At 40.7% G+C, this 19,300-nt stretch overlaps 1 protein-coding gene across 1 annotated transcript in view; it reads left to right on the forward strand.

Moving 5' to 3' along the window:
* MAGT1 (magnesium transporter 1) overlaps positions 1-19,300 on the forward strand; it is a 93,681-nt gene that overhangs the window by 33,178 nt on the left and 41,203 nt on the right. The window contains exons 2-3 of the mRNA XM_003800454.3: positions 958-1,127; positions 5,321-5,438. Of these exons, the coding sequence (XP_003800502.2) occupies positions 958-1,127; positions 5,321-5,438 (288 nt within the window). The remainder of the gene's footprint in view (positions 1-957; positions 1,128-5,320; positions 5,439-19,300) is intronic.

Raw genomic sequence — 19,300 nt, forward strand, 5'->3', positions numbered from 1 at the left:
CTCACAGAAACCTCCAGCTCTTAGGCTTAGGTGATTCTCTTGCCTCACCCTCCCAAGTAGCTGGGACTACAGGCACCCGCCACAATGCCCGGTTATTTTTTTTGCAGTTTGGCTGAGGCCGGGTTCAAACCTGCCACCCTAGGTATATGGGGCTGGCGCCCTACTCACTGAGCCACAGGCACTGCCCAAGCCCAGCTATTTTTTGTTTGCAGTTGTCATTGTTGTTTAGCAGGCCCGGGGCCAGGCTCGAACCTGCCACTTCAGTGTATGTGGCTGGTCCCCTACTCACTGAACTCTGGGTGCCGAGCCTGGAACTTTAATTTTTTAATTAAAAATATTTTTAGGCACCTATTGTGCTAGCTACTTTGGAGGCAGAGGCTAAGGCAGGAAGACTGCTTGAGTCCCGAAGTTTGAGGTTTCCATAAGCTAGGCTGGTGCTGCAGCACTGTAGCCTAGAGCAATACAGTGAGACTCTGTCTCAAAAAAATTTTGTTGGAAGGCCGGGTGACTCATGCCTGTAATCCTGGCACTCTGGGAGACCAAGGCGGGTGGATTGCCTGAGCTCACAGGTTAGAGACCAGCCTGATCCAGAGTGAGACCTGTCTCTAAAAATAGCTGGGCATTGTGGTGGGCACCTGTAGTCCCAGCTACATGGGAGGCTAAGGCAAGAGAACCACTTAAGCCCATCAGTTTAAGGTTGCTGTAAGCTGTGACACCATGATACTCTACTAAGGACAACAAAGTGAGACTCTGTCTCAAAATAAAAATTGTTTTTCTAATTTTTTATAGACAGGGTCTTGCTATGTTGCTACCCTCAAATTTCTGGGCTCACGTGATTCTCCCGCCTCAGTCTCCTAAATAGCTGAGACCACAGACATGTGCCACTGTGCCCAGCTTAAAAGAACTTTAAATGCCAAGTTGAGTATTTTAACAGCATGCTCACTTTGTCTTTTTTAGATGGTGTTATCTGAAAAGGTTAGTCAACTGATGGAATGGACCAGTAAAAGGCCTGTAATAAGAATGAATGGAGACAAGTTCCGTCGCCTTGTTAAGGCCCCACCAAGAAATTACTCCGTGATTGTCATGTTCACTGCTCTACAACTTCATAGACAGTGTGTCGTTTGCAAGTATGAACTTTCAACTACACTTTAAAATTAAGTAACTCATAAGATTTCAGCCATTTATTAAACCCAGAAGAACCAAACAACTTTAGTGGATACATAAATAATTAATGTGTTTACCTTGCTTAAGAAGTCTGGGCTCGGCACCTGTGGCTCAAGCGGCTAAGGCGCCAGCCACATACACCTAAGGTGGTGGGTTTGAATCCAGCCCGGGCCACCAAACAACAATAATGGCTGCAACCAAAAAATACCCGGGCGTTGTGGCGGGCGCCTGTGGTCCCAGCTACTTGGGAGACTGAGGCAGGAGACTGGCTTGAGCCCAGGAGTTGGAGGTTGCTGTGAGCAGTGAAACCAGGCACTCTACCCAGGGGGATAGCCTGAGTCTCTGTCTCAAAAAAAAAAAAAAAAAAAAAAGAAGTCTGTAGTAACATATAATACTATTGTTCTTTTTTTATAGTCAATTCTTGATTGTCTGTATTATCAAGGTAGGACAGAACATGGATAAATTACTGTAGTAGCCATCAATGTTTGCTGATAACATTGATGTAGTATTTCATTACTTATAAGTGTTTTCAACTTTATGCTCTTGTTTTATCACAATAATCTCAGAAGGTAAAGGTAACAAATATTTTCCTATTTTGGGAAGAAACAGGCTCTAAAATTTCAAATGGTATACCCAAAGCTTAAGATATTTACTAATGCAATAGTGGTGGCTTCATCTAAGTTTGGAATATGAAAGAACAGGAAATTAAAAAAAACAACAACAAAGGTGCATGTCATCTGATGTGGAGTCTAAATAAGTCAAACTCATAGAAGCAGAGAATAGAATGGTTATCAGAGGCTTGTGGGAAGGAACGGGGAAAGGAAAGATGCTGATCAAAAGGCACAAAGTTTCAGTTAGATGGGAGAAATAAGTGATAGTCATATATTGTACAGCATTGTGGCCACAGTTAACAATAATGTATTATAAAACTTGAAATTACTAAAGATAGATTTTAGGCTCAGCCCCTGTACCTCAGTGGTTAGGGTGCCAGTCACATATACTGGGGTTGTCAGGTTTGAACCCGGCCCAGGCCTGCTAAACAACCATGACAACAACAACAAAAAAAATAGCTGGGCATTGTGGCGGCACCTGTAGTCCCAGCTACTTGGAAGACTGAGGCAAGAGAATCACTTAAGCCTAAGAGTCTGAAGTTGCTGTGAACTGTGATGCTACGGCACTCTACCAAGGGTGACATAGTGAGACTCTGTCTCAAAAAAATAAATAAATAAAATGAAGATAGATTTTAAATGTTCTCAACAACAACAACAAAAAATAAGTAGGTGATATGCTGACTCTCTTAATTAACTTGATTTAATCATTCCATAGTGTATACATATATCAAAACATCATTGTATTCCATAAATATATACAATTATTTGTCAGTTAAAAATAAACTGATTTTGTTTTTGAAACAGAGTCTCACTTTGTCATCCTTGGTAGAGTGCTATGGTGGTCATAGCTTACAGCAACCTCAAACTCTTGGGCTCAAACAGGAGAATGCCTGTAATCCTAGCACTCTGAGGGACCGAGGCGAATGGATTGTTTGAGCTCAGGAGATTGAGACCTGCCTGATCAAGAGCAAGACTCTGTCTCTAAAAAAATAGCCAAGCGTTGTAGTGGATACCTGTAGTCACAGCTACTCGGGAGGCTGAGGCAAGAGAATCACTTGAGCCCAAGAGTTTCAGGTTGCTTTGAGTTGTGACACCACAGCACTCTACCAAGGGTGAAGTGAGACTCTGTCTCAAAAATAAATAAATAAACAGGAGAAGATGGAGTTAAAAGTTGATAACAAACCAGGCGTTGTGGTGGGAGCCTGTAGACCCAGCTACATGGGAGGCCAAAGCAAGAAGGTTGCTGGAGTGTAAGAGTTTGAGGTTTCTGTGAGCTGTGACACGACAGCACTCTACCCAGGGCACAGAATGAGACTCTGTCTCCAAAAAAAAAGTTAATAACAAATCAAAATTGGCCGATCTTGGAAAGTGAAATCATATGGGAGATACAGGAAAAGTCACAGATGACTTGAGGTTTCAATTAAATTCAGTTCCCTGAACCCTTCTTATCTTTCATTCTGATATGTCATCTGATTTTATTTCCCAAGTAGCATTTGTGCTTTAGATTTTTTTTTTTTTTGAGATAAAGTCTTACTGTGTCACCCTTGGTAGAGTGCCATGGTGTCATGGCTGACAGCAACCTCAAACTCCTGGGCTCAAGCAATTCTCTTGCCTCAGCCTACCAAGTAGCTGGGACTACAGGTGCCTGCCACAACACCGGGCTATTTGTTGTTGTTGTTGTTTAGCAGGCCCTGGCCGGATTTGAACCCGCTAGCCCCCATGCATGTGGCCAGCGCCCTAACCACTTAGCTGCAGGTGCTGAGCCTTTTTTTTTTCCTATTAATGTAGCTGTGTACATTAACGCATTTTTTTTTTATAAGCAGAGTCTCACTTTATTGTCCTTGGTAAAGTGCCATAGTGTCACAGCTCACAGCAACCTCCAACTCCTGGGCTTAGGCAATTCTCTTGCCTCCGCCTCCCAAGTAGCTGGGAGTATAGGCACCTGCCAGAACACCTGCCTATTTTTTTTGTTGCAGTTTGGCCAGGGCCGGGCTCCAGCCTGCTACCCTCAGTATATGGGGCTGGTGCCTACCCACTGAGCCACAGGTGCTGCCCTTTTTTTTTTTTTTTTTGAGGCAGTGTCTCACTATGTTGCCCTCCATAGAGTACTGTGGCATTATAGCTCACAGAAACCCCAAATTCTTGGGCTTAAGCAGTTCTCTTGCCTCAGCCTCCCAGGTAGATGGGACTATAGGTGCCTGCCACAACGCCTGGCTATTTTTTGTTGCAGTTGTCATTGTAGATGGCCTGGGCTGGGTACAAACCCACCAGCCTTGGTGTATGTGGCTGGTACCATAATCACTGCACTACGGGCATTGAGCCATTGAGCCATTTTAAAAAAATGAATTAATATTATACTTCTGCTTCCTCTAGGAAAAATATTTCTACCTTATCTTTGAACTCTTTTTTTTTTTTTTTTTGAGACAGAGCCTCAAGCTGTCCCCCTGGTTAGTGTGCCTTTGCATCAAAGCTCACAGCAACCTCTAACTCCTGGGCTCAAGCGAGTCTTCTGCCTCTGCCTCCCAAGTAGCTGGGACCACAGGCACCCGCCACAATGCCCAGCTATTTTTGGTTGTAGCCATCATTGTTGTTTGGCAGGCATGGGCTGGATTTGAACCCGCCACCTTAGGTATATGTGGCTGGCACCTTAGCCGCTTGAGCCACAGGCACCAAGCCATCTTTGAACTCTTAGAAGTAATTTAGGATATTAGACATTGCAGAGACTGGTGGTGCCCATTGCTCAGTGGGTAGGGTGCCAGCCACATACACCAGGGCTGGTGAAGTCAAACCCTCCCGGGCCAGATAAAACAACAAAGATAACTGCAACAACAAACAAGTAGCCAGGCGTTGTGGCAGCACCTGTAGTCTCAGCTACGTGGGAGGCTGAAGCTAGAGAATCACTTAAGCCCAAGGGTTTGAGGTTACTGTGAGCTGTGATGCGACAGCACTCTACCTAGGGTGACAGCTTGAGACTGTGTCTCAAAAAAAAAAAAAAAAAGAAAGAATGAAAGAAAAAGAGAAGAAATTGCAGAGACTATTAGCTGTATTTGTCCAATGACCACAGAAAGAGATTTGGGATAAGAAACAGGCATGAAGTATAAAGTGGAGCCAGGTGATTATTATTTTCTGGTGACATCCTCAAAACTTAGGACATTGTTTTTTAACCTTTTTAATCTCTTGGCACACTTGAACCTATAGTTAAACTTCTGGGGCACACTTAAATATGTTGATCAGAAAAAAAGAGTAAAAAGAAGAATATATTTACTTTGCTTTGAAATCCTTTTGAAAGTAATTTAATTAATGATCTTTTAAAAAATTTCATGACACACCAGTTGAAAATCACTGACTTAGCATAAGGCTTCTTTTATGCCAAAACAAGCTTCGCCCTAACCCTGTCAGCAAATCCTGACTTACTCAATGTTTTCTACTATTTCCCCCATTGGAAAAACTACTATTGCTTGGTTGGATCTCTTTTACTGCTGATAAGCTAGATTGATGGTTAATTTTGTTTTCTATATTATCTTCACAAATCTTATTATATCCAGGCAAGCTGATGAAGAATTCCAGATCCTGGCAAACTCATGGCGATACTCCAGTGCATTTACCAACAGGATTTTTTTTGCCATGGTGGATTTTGATGAAGGCTCTGATGTATTTCAGATGGTAAGATCTTTGGTTTATTCTGCTGTGTAGGATTAGATAAAATATGGATAAAGTGGAATACTTTTTTCTCAGTGTCTATGAGAAGTTAAATAGGACAGCTCTTATGTGGAAACTAGAACAGTGATTTTCAACCGGTATGGTACAACACACTGGTGTGCTATAAGAGGATTTTAGGTGTGCTGCAAACATTTTTAAAGATCATTAATTAAATTATTTTTGAAAGAAGTTCAAAGCACGGTAAGTATATTCTTTTTTGTTTTTTTGATCAACATAATTTAAGTGTGCCACAGAAGTTTAACTATAGATTCAAGTGTGCCAGGAGATAAAAAAAGAAATTGAAAAACACTGATCTAGAGTAATGAGCAAAAAGCTAAACTCGAGCTAACCATAAAATGTAGTGATCATTGCTCACCTATTAAAATGTGGAAATTGGGTGATGCCTGTGGCTCAAAGGAGAAGGGCGCTGGCCCCATATACCGGAGTGGTAGGTTCAAACCCAGCCCCGGTCAAAAACTAAATAAATAAATGAATAATAAAATGTGGAAATTAAGCATAGTAAGTATATATATATATATATATATATACTTATATATATATATACTTATATATATATATAAAGTAACTTATATATTTTTGTTGTCGTAAAATAGAGAAACCATAAAATTCATCATTTTAACCATTTTCAAGTGTAGAGTTTAGCAAATAATTTTTTAAATCATAGCATGAGTCCCACTATTATGTAATACTAAAGTTCTTGGTAAGCCAGGCTGTCTTTCCCCCTTGCCTCTTGTCTTAGTGGGAAAGAGCCTTTTTTTGTTCACAGCTAGACCCTTTTCCTATCACACCTGCTCTGTCAATTACCACCTCTCACATCTGTGGGTTTTTTTGTTTGTTTCTTTTTTAAGAGACAGGATCTCACTCTGTTGTCCAGACTAGAGTACATTGGTGCCATTATAGCTCATTGCAGCTTTAAACTCCTGAGCTCAAGCAGTCCTCCCACTTCAATCTTCTGAGTAGCTAGGTCCATAAGCACACCACCAAGCCTGGCTAATTCTTAAAATTTTTTTAGAGATGGGGAAGTCTCATTGCGTTGCCAGGGCTGGTCTTGAATTCCTAAGCTCAAGCAATGCTCCAGCCTCAGCCTCCCAACATTCTGGGATTACAGGCATGAGTCACCACAGCTGACCTCATGTATACTTTTAACTTCAGCCTCTCTTCTAGTTCTTTCCCCTTGCATATAAACACTCAAGGGCACAGATTTAATTTTATCTTTCTTTATAAATGTTTCTAACTCATATATTTGAAAACTTTTTTACTCTATAGTAATTGTTCAAAACATAAATAGAAAAATCTGCATATAACTCCTTACTACATCCTTACATAAATGACTTCACAATTCAAAATTTCATTGTGTTCCAAATTAATCTCCTGTCTCTCCTCCATTTCTATTCAAACAAGGTCTTCATGTGTTCCATAGCATTAGTGACAATTCTTTGTCATCTCCATCTTCTTGTACACGTGTTGTAGTCATTCCCATGTTACATTCCAAAGCCCTCATCATCTCTCATTTGAGCTAATGCAGTAGCCGTTTAACTGCTCCACTTAACTTCCATATAGTTCTCTCTTCATGTTGTCTGCTCTAATATTTCCCAGAGTTTTTTTCTGTAGGGTATTAATAAGAATACTTTGAAAAAATTAAATTTGTGAAACCCTACTTTAAACAAAATTAAACTGATTTTTACTTTAGGGTTCAAGAGCTCTGAAAGATTTGAGTTCTTAGCCTGCTTGCAAAGTAACAAGTTAGCCTGCTACATTTTCTTAGTTGCTGGAAGAAGATATGATACCCCTTGGAGAGAATTAAAGGACTTTAATACTCACAAGTAACCAAAGTTATTAGCATTTTCTTGTGCAGGTTCCCCGAGTCCCACTTCCCATAGGGCAATGCAGAGAGGGCCAGTTGGTTGCATTATGGGAGTGGAATTCTAAGCTGTAGGACCAAAATCATCTACAGTCGATGGTAAGCATGTTTGCTCTTTCTTTTGGAGGGAAACTTCTCTCTGGCTTCCAAAGATACACAAATGCCCTTGATAAGATCATCTAGAAGAGGCTGTGTGTGATGGTTCATGCCTGTAGTCCTAGCACTCTGGGAGGGCTGAGGCAGGAGTATTGCTTGAGCTCAGGAGTTTGAAACCAGCCTCAGTAAGAGCTAGACACTGTCTCTACTAAAAATAGAAAATTGATCCCAGTGTCATGATGGGTGACTATAGTCCAAGCTACTTGGGAGGCTGAAGCAGGAGGATTGCTTGAGCCTAGGAGTTTGAGGTTGCTGTGAGCTAGGATGCCATGGCACTCTAGCCTGGGCAACAGAGTAAGACTGTCTCTCAAAAAAAAAAAAAAAAAGAAAGAAAGAAAGAAAGAAAAAGAAAGAAGGAAAGAAAAGGAAAAAAAGATCATCCAGAACAAAGGAAGTTAGTGCCTTTACCCACAATTCACATAGAAATAAGAGAAACTCATGGAGAATTGTCTCCCAACACTGAACTTTTCAGGGACTTTCACATGCTGATATATATGTTATTTTTTCCTTCCCAGTAAGGGACTCTAATATATAAGAGTTTCCCAAATTATTGGACGACTCGATGGAATGTTTTTGGCTAGATTTCCTGAAACACACTTTTGAAAATAGTGGTATATAGACTGAAGCCAGAATTCCTTAGTACTTTCCACCTCATGTACTCTACTCTGACTCTTTCACTTCATGTACTCTACAGGATTACATTTCTCACAATCATATTCTTCTACACACTGTCTTATTTCAGCACTATTGATTGTTCATTGTCCAAAAAATGTGAAGTATGGCCCTATGCAGTGGTTCACTCTTGTTATCTTAGCACTCTGGGAGGCTGAGGCAAAAGGATTGTTTCAGCTCAGAAGTTCAAGGCCAGCCTGAGCAAGATCAAGACACAGTCTCCACTGAAAATAGCAAAATTAGCCAGGCATCGTGGTATGCACCTGTAGTCCCAGCTACTCAGAAGGCTGAGACAGGAGGATCACTTGGGCCCAGGAGTTTGAGGCTGTGGTGAGCTTTGATGACACATGGCACTCTAGCCAGGGCAACAGAGCAAGATTCTGTCTCAAAAAAAGTAAAATAAAATAAAACAAAGAACATGAAGTATATTTACTTTCCTGCCCCTTTCTTTCCACTATCAAATAAAGGCTTATCCTTCATATCAGGTGCTTCCTTTAAGCCTTTTTAAATCTAGATGAAAAGTCAGTCACAGCTTGGCCCCTATAGCTCAGTGGTAACAGCACCAGCCACATACACCAGGGCTGGCAGGTTCAATCCTGGCTGGGCATTCTAAACATCAATGACAACTACAATTAAAAAAGAAATAGCTAGGTGGTGCCTGTGGCTCAGTGGGTAGGGCACCGGCTCCATATACCAAGAGTGGTGGGTTCAAACCCAGCCCCGGCCAAACTGCAACAAAAAAAAAAAAAAAATAGCCAGGCATTGTGGTGAGCACCTGTAGCTGTAGTCCCAGCACTCGGGAGGCTGAGGCAAGAAAATCACCTAAGCCCAGGAGTTGGAGGTTGCTATGAACTGTGATGCCATGGTACTCTACCAAGGACAATAAAGTGAGACTCTGTCCCTAAAAAAAAAAAAAGAAAAGAAATAGCTGGGCATTTTGGCAGGCACCTATAATCCCAGGTACTTGGGAGGCTGAGGCAAGAGAATTGCTTAAACCCAAGAGTTTGAGGTTGCTGTGATCTGTGACACTACAGCACTCTACCAAGGGAGACATAGTAAGACTCTGTCTCAAAAAAAAAAAAAAAGTCTGTCACATTACATTCCTTATATTTCTATTATATACTTGTCCACATTCTGTCTTATAGTAGAATTAGCTCTATTGTCTGACAGTATCTCTTACAATATAGTTAGTAAGAGCCTTTTAGTCTATACAACATAGTTAATATAGACTTACTTAATGACAGAGCCAATATCCTATAGATAGCTATCATTGCTTAGTACATAATAGGTGCTTAGTAAATGTTGAAGAATAGCTTAATATTCCCATTTTACAGTATATCATTGTGCTACCCACATTCTAGTCTCACACAGACATCTCCATAAATCAAAATTGGAACCTTTATTTAAGATAATATAACCTAAAAATGTTAATGCATTCTGCTTTATTAGACCAAAGGAAACGATTTCTAAGGTTCAAGAAATTGCTTTCTCATTCTATGCTATTCAGGCTGGGATTGTTGGGAAATTAAAAAATTTAATTTTGGCTCGGCACCTGTGGCTCAAGTGGCTAAGGCGCCAGCCACATACACCTAAGGTGATGGGTTCAAATCCAGCCCGAGCCAGCCAAACAATGACGGCTGCAACCAAAAAATAGCTGGGCATTGTGGTGGGTGCCTGTGGTCCCAGCTACTTGGGAGGCTGAGGCAGGAGACTCTCTTGAGGTCAGGAGTTGGAGGTTGCTGTGAGCTGTGATGCCTCGGCACTCTAACCAGGGGGACAGCTTGAGGCTCTGTCTCAAAAAAAAAAATAATTTCATTGATTTTGACAGGCTTTATCTATCTATCTATCTATACATACCTGGGGCCACAGAAGCTTGCCACAACGTCCAGCTAATTTTTCTAGTTTAGTAGGGACAGGATCTCACTCTTCTTCAGGCTGGCCTCAAACTCTTGAGCTCAGGCGATCCACCCACCTTGGCCTCCCAGAGTGTTAGGATTACAGGCATGAACCACCACTCCCAGATGAAGCTATTTTCCATAGCAATTATACTAATTTACATTCCCACCAGTGGTTCATAAGAGTTCCCTTTTCTCTGCATTCTCTCCAGCATATGTTATTTTTTGACTTTTTAATAATAGCCATTCTAACTGGGGTAAGATGATGTGTCAGTGTGGTTTTGAATTGCATTTCTCTGGTTATTAGTGATGTTGAACATTTTTTCATACACTCATTGGCCATTTCAATGGGATTAAATTTATTTTACTGTTGAATTGTTAAGTTCCTTGTATATTCTGGATATTAGTCCCTTGTTGGATAAATAGTTGGCAGATATTTTCTCCCATTTAATAGGTTGTCTTTTTCCTCTATTGATTATTTTTTTTCCTGTGCAGAAGCCTTAGTTATTGTGTTAAGACATTTATATTTGACACTTAGTAGATTTATCATGTACGCTTGTAAAATACACCATAGGTGTGGTCCCACCAATTACCCGCCCTCTGCACATCCTTCCCCCTCCCCTCCCCTCTCACTCCTCTTTCCCCTTCATCTTGGCCTGTAGTTGGGTTATACCATTCATATGGAAGTGTGGGTATTTATAAATTGGTTTCATATTAGGGCTGAGTACATTGGATACTTTTTCTTCCATTTTTGAGATACTTTGCTAAGAAGAATATGTTCCAGCTCCATCCATGTAAACATAAAGGAGGTAAAGTCTCCCACTTTTTTAAGGCTGCATAATATTCCATGGTGTACATGTACCACAATTTATTAATCCATTCATGGGTCGATGGGCACTTGGGCTTCTTAGCAATTATGAATTAGGCTGTAATAAATATTCTGGTGCAAATATCTGTGTTGCAAAGTGATTTTTGTTCCTCTGGATATATACCTAGTAGAGGAATTGAAGGATCAAATGGCAGGAATATTTTTAGATCCCTAATTGATATCTAAATATCTTTCCAAAAGGAATTTATTAGTTTGCATTCCCAAGAGCAGTGCAGAAGTGTTCCCTTTTATCCACATCCACCCCATAATCTCTGGTTTTGGGAATTTGTGATGTGGGCTGATCTTACTAGAGTTAGAAGATATCTCAAAGTGGTTTTGATTTGCATTTCTCTGATGATTAAGGATGATGAGCATTTTTTCATGTGTCAGTAAGCCATGCTCCTCCTGTCTTTTTCAGGGAAGTTTTTCTTCAAGTCCCTTGCCCACCCTGAGGTGAGATCACTTATTTTTCTTGCTAATAGGTTTGAGTTTTCTGTGGATTCTGGTTATTAAACCTTTGTCAGAGACAATACTTGCAAATGTCTTCTCCCATTCTGAGGGCTGTCTGCGTATTTTACGTACTGTGTTCTTGGCTGTGCAGAAGCTTTTTAGTTTGATCAGATCCCAGTAATGTATTTTTGGTGTTGCTTCAATTGCCCAGGGGTTCCTCCTCATAAAATATTCACACAGGCTGATTTCACCAAGAGTTTTCCCTGCCCTTTCTTCTAGTATTTTTATAGTTTCGTGTCTTAAGTTTAAATCTTTTATCTAGTGAGAGTATGTCTTTGTTAATGGTGAAAGGTGTGGGTCCAGTTTCAGTCTTCTACAGGTCACCAGCCAGTTCACCCAGTACCAGTTGTTAAATAGGGAATCTTTTTCCCACTGAATGTTTTTGATTGGCTTATCAAAGATCAAATGATGGTAAGTAGCTGGGTTCATCTCTTGGTTCTCTATTCTGTTCCATACATCTACCTCTCTGTTTTTGTGCCAGTACCATGCTATTTTGATCACTATTAATTTATAGTATAGTCTAAGGTCTGGTAGCATGATTCCTCTTGATTTATTTTTATTTCTGAGTAATGTCTTTGCTATTTGAGGCTTTTTCTGATTCCATATAATATGTAGTATTATTTTTTCCAGGTATTTAAAGTATGACAGTGGTGCTTTAATAGGGATTGCATGAAAATTATATGTTTCTTTGGGTAGAATGGACATTTTAACAATGTTGATTCTTCCCAGCCATGAGCATGGTATGTTTTTCTACTTCTTAACATCTTCAGCTATTTCTTTTCTTAGAGTTTCATAGTTCTTTGATGTCCTTTGTTAGGTAAACTCCCAAATATTTCATCTTCTTTGGCACTACTGTAAAAGTTATAGAGTCCTTGACTATTTTGGGGGCTTAACTATTGTTGGCATATATAAAGGCTACAGATTTGTGAATATTGATTTTGTGACATGAGATGCTGCTGTATTTCTTGATCACTTCTAAGAGTTTTTTAGTAGAATCCCTCATGTTTTCCAGATAGACAATCATATCATCTGCGAAGAGTGAAAGTTTAATCTCCTCTGACCCTATATGGATACCCTTAATCACCTTTTCTTACCTAATTGTGATGGCCAAGACTTCCATTACAATGATAAAAAGCAGTGGAGACAATGGGCAACCTTGCCTGGTTCCCATTCTGAGTGGAAGTGATTTCAATTTAACTCCATTCAATACAATATTAGCTGTGGATTTGCTGTAGATGACCTCTATCAGTTTAAGAAATGCCCCTTCTATACCTATTTTCTTAGGTGTTCTGATCATGAAAGAATTCTGGATATTATCAAAAGCTTTTAATGCATCAATTGAGAGAATCATATGGTGTTTGTTTTTTAATTTGTTTATGTGATGAATTATATTTATAGATTTACATATACTGAACCAGCCTTGTGACCCTGAGATAAAACCCACTTGGTCGTGGTGTATAATTTGTTTAATGTATTGCTGGATTCTGTTTGCTAGGATTTTGTTGAATATTTTTGCATCAATATTCATTAGGGATATTGGTCTATAATTTTCTTTTCTTGTTAGGTCTTTTCCTGGTTTAGGGATCAAGGTGATGTTTGCTTCGTAGAATGTGTTGAGTAGTATTCCTTCTTTTTCTATTATTTTGGAAAAGGTTAAATAATATAGGTACTCGTTCCTCTTTGAAGGTTTGATAGAATTCTGATGTGAAGCCTTCTGGTCCCGGACTTTTCTTTTTGAGACGGAGCCTCAAGCTGTCCCCCTGGGTAGAGTGCTATGACATCACAGCTCACAGCAACCTCCAACTCCCAGGCTCAATCAAGTCTCCTGCCTCAGCCTCCCAAGTAGCTTGGACCACAGGTGCCCGCCACAATGCCCGGCTATATTTTGGTTGCAGCCATCATTGTTGTTTGGCGGGCCCGGGCTGGATTCGAACCCACCACCTTAGGTGTATGTGGCTGGTGCTTTTAGCCACTTGAGCCACAGGCGCCAAGCCCCGGACTTCTCTTTTTAGGGAGATGTTATATACTTGATGCTATTTCAGTACCTGTTCAACATTTCCACTTCATCCTGGCTAAGTCTAGGAAGGTGGCATGCTTCCAAGTATTGGTCTATGTCCTTCAGATTTTCATATTTCTGATAATAGAGTTATAATATTCATTGAGGATTTTTTAGGAGTCTGTTGTCGTATCATCTTTCTCATTTCTGATTAATGAAATTAGAGATTTTACTCTTACTCCTAGTGAGGTTATCTAAAGGTTTATCTATTTTATTGACCTTTAAAAAAACCCAACTTTTTGATTTATTGACCTGCTGTATAGTCCTTTTTTCTTCAATTTCATATTTCTTCTCTAATTTTGGTTATTTCTTTTCTTCTGCTGGATTTGCAATTGGAATGTTCTTCTTTGTCCAGGTCCTTGAGATGTCCCATTAAGTTATTAACTTCCTTTCTTTCCATTCTCTTGAGGAAGACTTGTAGTGTTATAAATTTACCTCATAGGACTGCCTTTGTGGTATCCCAGAGGTTGTGTTAATTTATGTCTTCATTATCATTTTGTTCCAAAAACTTGGTAATTTCCTTCTTAATCTCATCTATAACCCAACTATTATTCAGCATAAGATTATTTAGTTTCCATGTTTTTGTATGAGTATGAAGATTCCTGTTGTTACTGAGTTCAACTTTCATTCCATGATGGTCTGAGAAGATGCAGGGAATAATTTCCATTCTTTTAAATTTGCAGAGGTTAGACTTGCAACCTAAGATGTGTTCAATTTTGGAGTATGTTCCATGGGCTGATGAGAAGAATGTGTATTCAGTTTTGTTTGGATGAAACATTCTGTAGGTGTCTGTTAAAGCCAATTGTTGAATGGTTAAGTTTAAGTCTAAAATTTATTTGCTTAGGCTTGGTGCCTATAGCTCAAGTGGCTGAGGAACCAACCATATACACCTGAGCTGGTGGGTTCAAATCCAGCCAGGGCCCGCTAAACAACAATGATGGCTGCAACCAAAATAGCCAGGCATTGTGGCGGGTGCCTATAGTCCCAGGTATGGAGGCAAGAAAATCACTTGAGCCCAGGGGTTGGGGGTTGCTGTGAGCTTTGATGCCACGGCATTCTCCCCAGGGTGACAGCTTGAGGCTGTGTCTCAAAAAAATAAAATAAAATAAAATTTCTTTGCTTAGTTTCTTATTGGAGGATCTATCCAACCCTGCCAAAGGGGTGTTAAAATCTCTGACTATTACGATGCTGGAGGAAATCAAGTTGCTCATGTCTGTTAGAGTCTCTCTTATAAATTGAGGTGCATTCTGGTTGGGTGCATAAATGTTAATAATTGAAATCTCATCATGTTGAGTGTTATCCTTAACAAATATGAAATGACCATCTTAATCTTTCCTTTCTTTTGTTTGGTTTAAAGCCTATTATATCTGTGAATAAAATTACAATGCCTGCATTTTTCTGATTTCCATTTGCCTGAAATATTGATGACCATCCCTTCACACTGACTCTATATTTATCTTTTAAGGTAAGATGAGATTCTTGTATGCAGCAGATATCTGGCCTGAGTTTTGGTATCCAGTCAGCCAACCTGTTCGTCTTTAGAGGGCAATTTAAGCCATTCACATTAATTGAGAGTATTGATAAGCCTGGTAGTATTTTGGGTATCAAGTTTTTCAAAAGTCCAGTGGACATTTTTATTCCTTTGGCCACTGTGGAAGTTGGAATTTGATAAAAAGTTTCTGAGTGAGTTTACTGTGGTGGTAGAGCATTGTGCTGGTCATTGTGGAAGATGAGTCTGAGAATATCCCAGAGAGCTGGTATAGTTATGGCAAATTTCTTCAACGTGTGAATGTCATTAAAGTATTTAATTTCTCCATCATAAATGATACTAAGTTTAGCTGGGTAAAAAATCCTGGGTTGAAACTTATTTTCTTTTAGGAGATTAAAGATCAATGACCATCTTCTTCTCACTTGAAAAGTTTCAGCAGAGAGAACTGCAGTCATTCTAATACTCTTCCTCTTGTAGGTTATGTATTTCTTATATCTGGCTGCTTGCAGAATTTTCTCCTTCATATTAACTTTGGCAAAGTTAATTATAATGTGTCTGGGAGATGCTTTATTTGGATTGAGTCGTGCTGGGGTTCTGAAACTGTTTGCTATCTGAATTTCATAATCTCTTGCCATGTTTGCGAAGTTCTCAATTATCTCTTGGAGTAGAGCATCTGGGCCTTTTGAAGCAAACTTGTCGCCTTCAGGAATTCCTATAAGGCTAATATTAGTTTTTTGGGGGAATGATTCCACAGCTCTCTTGAGTAAATGATCCGTTTCTGCTCTCCACTTCTATTCCACGTTGAGTGTTTGGGAGCATTCAAAAGCTTTGTCTTCAGTGTCAGAAATCCTTTCTTTTGTTTGTTCCATTCAGTTACTGAAGGATTCTACTGTATTTCTCAGATCTTTGAGGGCTGCAAATTCTTCTCTCAATGTCTCAAAATGTTTTGTGATTTTGTCTTTGAATTCGTTGAATTCTTGAGAGAACTTATGAATTATTCCTAGAATTTATAATTCAAAGTTTCATTCCATTCTGTTAATCTTGTTTGCCATCCAAATTTTAAACTCAATTTCTGACATCTCAGCCATTTCTTTATGAATGGAATCCTTTGGGGTGTCCACCTTGTCATTCTTTGGAGGAGTTGATCTACTCTGATTATTCATGTTGCCAGAGTTTTTCTGCTGAGTCTGCCCTGTGATTGTTTTCACCATTTGGTTAGGTGAGCAGGTAAGGTGAAATTGGATTTGGGGCTCCTGAAGTAGTGATCAGGCAGCCCTTTGCCAAGAACTGGGACTGGTGACTAGCTTTTTCCCTACAGCTTTGCAAAGGACTTGTACAGTACAAAGTAAGCCTGAGACACTGGAGACCTACTTGGTGTAGTGGGGCTAGGTGGCTCCATCTTGTATTCAGCTAGTCTCTGTCCAATCCTAGTGAATCAGTAACTCTGGGTTGAAGATTTAGCTGTGGGCTCAGCACCTGTGGCTCAGGTGGCTAAGGTGCCAGCCACTTACACCCAAGGTGGCAGATTCGAATCTAGCCCGGGCCCACCAAATAACAATGACAGCTGCAACCAAAAAATAACTGGGCATTGTGGCAGGTGCCTGTAGTCCCAGCTACTTGGGAGGCTGAGGCAGGAGACTTGTTTGAGCCCAGGAGTTGGAGGTTGCTGTGACCTATGATGCCACGACACTCTACCTAGGGGGACAGCTTGAGGCTCCTGTCTCAAAAAAAAAAGAAGTCTCAGCTGTGGCAAAATACAAGCAACTAAGACACCCTGGTCCCTACAGGCAACAACTGGAAAAGGAAAATCAAACCTTCCCACCACAAAACCAGGGTACCACCTTGGATGGTCCTCGGGTGATTGGGCCAGGTCAAGAGTTCCAAAACAATTGTCCTGATCAGCAACAGGTCTCAAGTGGGAGAGTTCAAAAGGTCTCCAGCAACTAGATAACAGGGGTCTGCTGGCAGCTCAAGTGGGCTCACTCCCATGCTCCATGGAGTCAGAAGTGCCCACCCAGCAAATGAGTTAGCCTGTGGAGGTTGATGCCTCCTTCCCACCTTGCACCTCTGCCACACCCAGTCACTGGTATTTCCACACTGCTATGGCCCAGTTCCCTCCAATGAGCAGATGTGCCAGGGGTTTGTACCTGCCTGAGTCACAGGGAGATCTGTGTCTCCTTGGACAGGCCACCACACTCTGCCATTAGCTGGCTGGAGCTAAAGCCTAACTACCTCGGGTGCGTAATGGAACCTGAGGAGTATCACTTAGTTCCAGCCCCACTCCAGATTGATGTTACTACCACTTATATTCTCAGAGAATTTGCGTTTCTGTCCCAGCTGTATTCCACTGTGGGCCAGGTATAGTTTGAGTTCACAGAAACTGTGACTCATCCCTGCCCTGTGCTGTTGCTTCTGTGCCAATTCTCACAGAGCTGGCATCTCTGTCTCTGCTGCACTCTGTGTCAGAGCACTTGTGGTGAGAGCTCACAAAGGGCTCTCAGTTCCTGCCCCTCCCTGAGCTGATGCTGCTCTCACACCTTCTGTTGTCCCAGCTATGCTCTGCTGGGGGCCAGATGCAAGTTGAACTCAGAAAAGCAGCAATTCTGACTCAGCCCCACCGTGGGAGTATGCTGCCTCTGTGCGTGCATACTCTAGTCTCCTTCCCTGCCATGCCCCTCCTGGGCTGGTACTGCCTCAGGCATACCCTTTGTTCACAGGACCTGCGTTTCAGTGGCTGCCACCAGAGTAGAGGCCTGTCTCCCTCTGGTTGCTAAGAGGGATGGGAAGTGTTTCTCCAAAATATCATCAGGGGTGTGAGCCCTATTGTTCCCATCTTCACAGTTGTTGCTGCTGCACTGTGCCATAGGGTACCATTTCTCCCTCTCCCACTTGGCTCCCTCACTCCATAGTCCCTGCTTTACACCTGTGCTGCTGATTCAGCACAAACTTGTAACAGCCCACACCTTGTCCATAGGTTTCAAGAAAATGCCCAAGAGTCTGGACTCTGTGGAGGACAGGCTTCCAGAACTTGGGGTGGGAGTGGAGGAGAGTGCTGGGAGTTCAGAATTGTGGGTAGTATATGTGACCAGTTTTATGCCTGGGGGAAGACTGCCATGGCACACTAGTGGGTCCTGTCTAGGGAAGATGATCTGGTTTTTAGTGGATCTCTCCTGTGGAATAGAAAAAGAAGAGATCTGAACTTTGCTCACTAGTTTGTAGAAAGTACACTGCGAGCTATTCTCATGGTGGGGGGAATCCCATCTCCTTAGTGATGGGTTTTGTACCTGTTGTTTGTTTCCTTGGGATTGCAGTTTGCCTCAGAAGGAGTGATATGTGCTCTTCATTCTTCTCTCTTGGCTCAGCTTCAAACCATCAGCTTAATTGATAAACTTCTGTCCTTTAACGTTCCTTCTGGATGGAGCCTCTATGGAAAGCTGGCTCCAGTTGACCATCTTACCTCCTACCATCAAGATATTCTTAAGTTAAATGATTTGTTATTATGATGTTTTACTAATTATCAGGGACATACTAATTACAATAATGAAACTATATAATTTTCACCCATCTTATCAATTTTTGGCAAGGATGTAGGGAAATAGATACATTCGTACGTCAATGGGTAGAACAACAATCTGGTACAATCACTCTGGAGGGCAGTTTGGCTATATCAATTTTAATTTAAAAGTGTCTCTGTCTAATGACTTACAAAACAATTTCATTTTAAGGAAACACTTTTACATGGAATAAGAAGATACGTACAAGTAAGAAGTTCATTGCAATATTATTTTTAATTGGAAAAAGGGAAAAAACCTAACAAGTCCCAACAATAGCAAAATAATTAAATAACTATAAGAGTGAAGTTGAGATATATATTTCATGGATGGATTTCTCAAACGTGTTTAAATTAAATAAAAGAAATTAGGGAATGATACACTTAATATAACATTTATGTTAAAACAAAGCAATATTATATTTTCTGGTGGTATATGAATAAATTCAAAAAGATTTGGAAATGGTAGCTATGGCTGCCAGAGAGTGCTGGAATTCAGCCTTGTATCCATGCAATACTTTAAAAAATACTTTGAAAAATACACTACTGGGACCTGATCAAACTAAAAAGTTTCTGCACAGCCAAGATCACAGTAAGTAAAACATGCAGACAGCCCTCAGAATGGGAGAAGATATTGCAGATTATGTCTCTGACAAAAGTTTAGTAATCAGAATCCACAGAGAGCTCAAACATATTAGCAAGAAAAAAACAAGTGATCCCATCTCAGGGTGGGCTAGGGACTTGAAGA

Source organism: Otolemur garnettii, unplaced genomic scaffold, assembly GCF_000181295.1.
Source record: "Otolemur garnettii isolate 467f Iridium unplaced genomic scaffold, OtoGar3 scaffold00175, whole genome shotgun sequence".
In the NCBI taxonomy this organism is placed as follows: domain Eukaryota; kingdom Metazoa; phylum Chordata; class Mammalia; order Primates; family Galagidae; genus Otolemur; species Otolemur garnettii.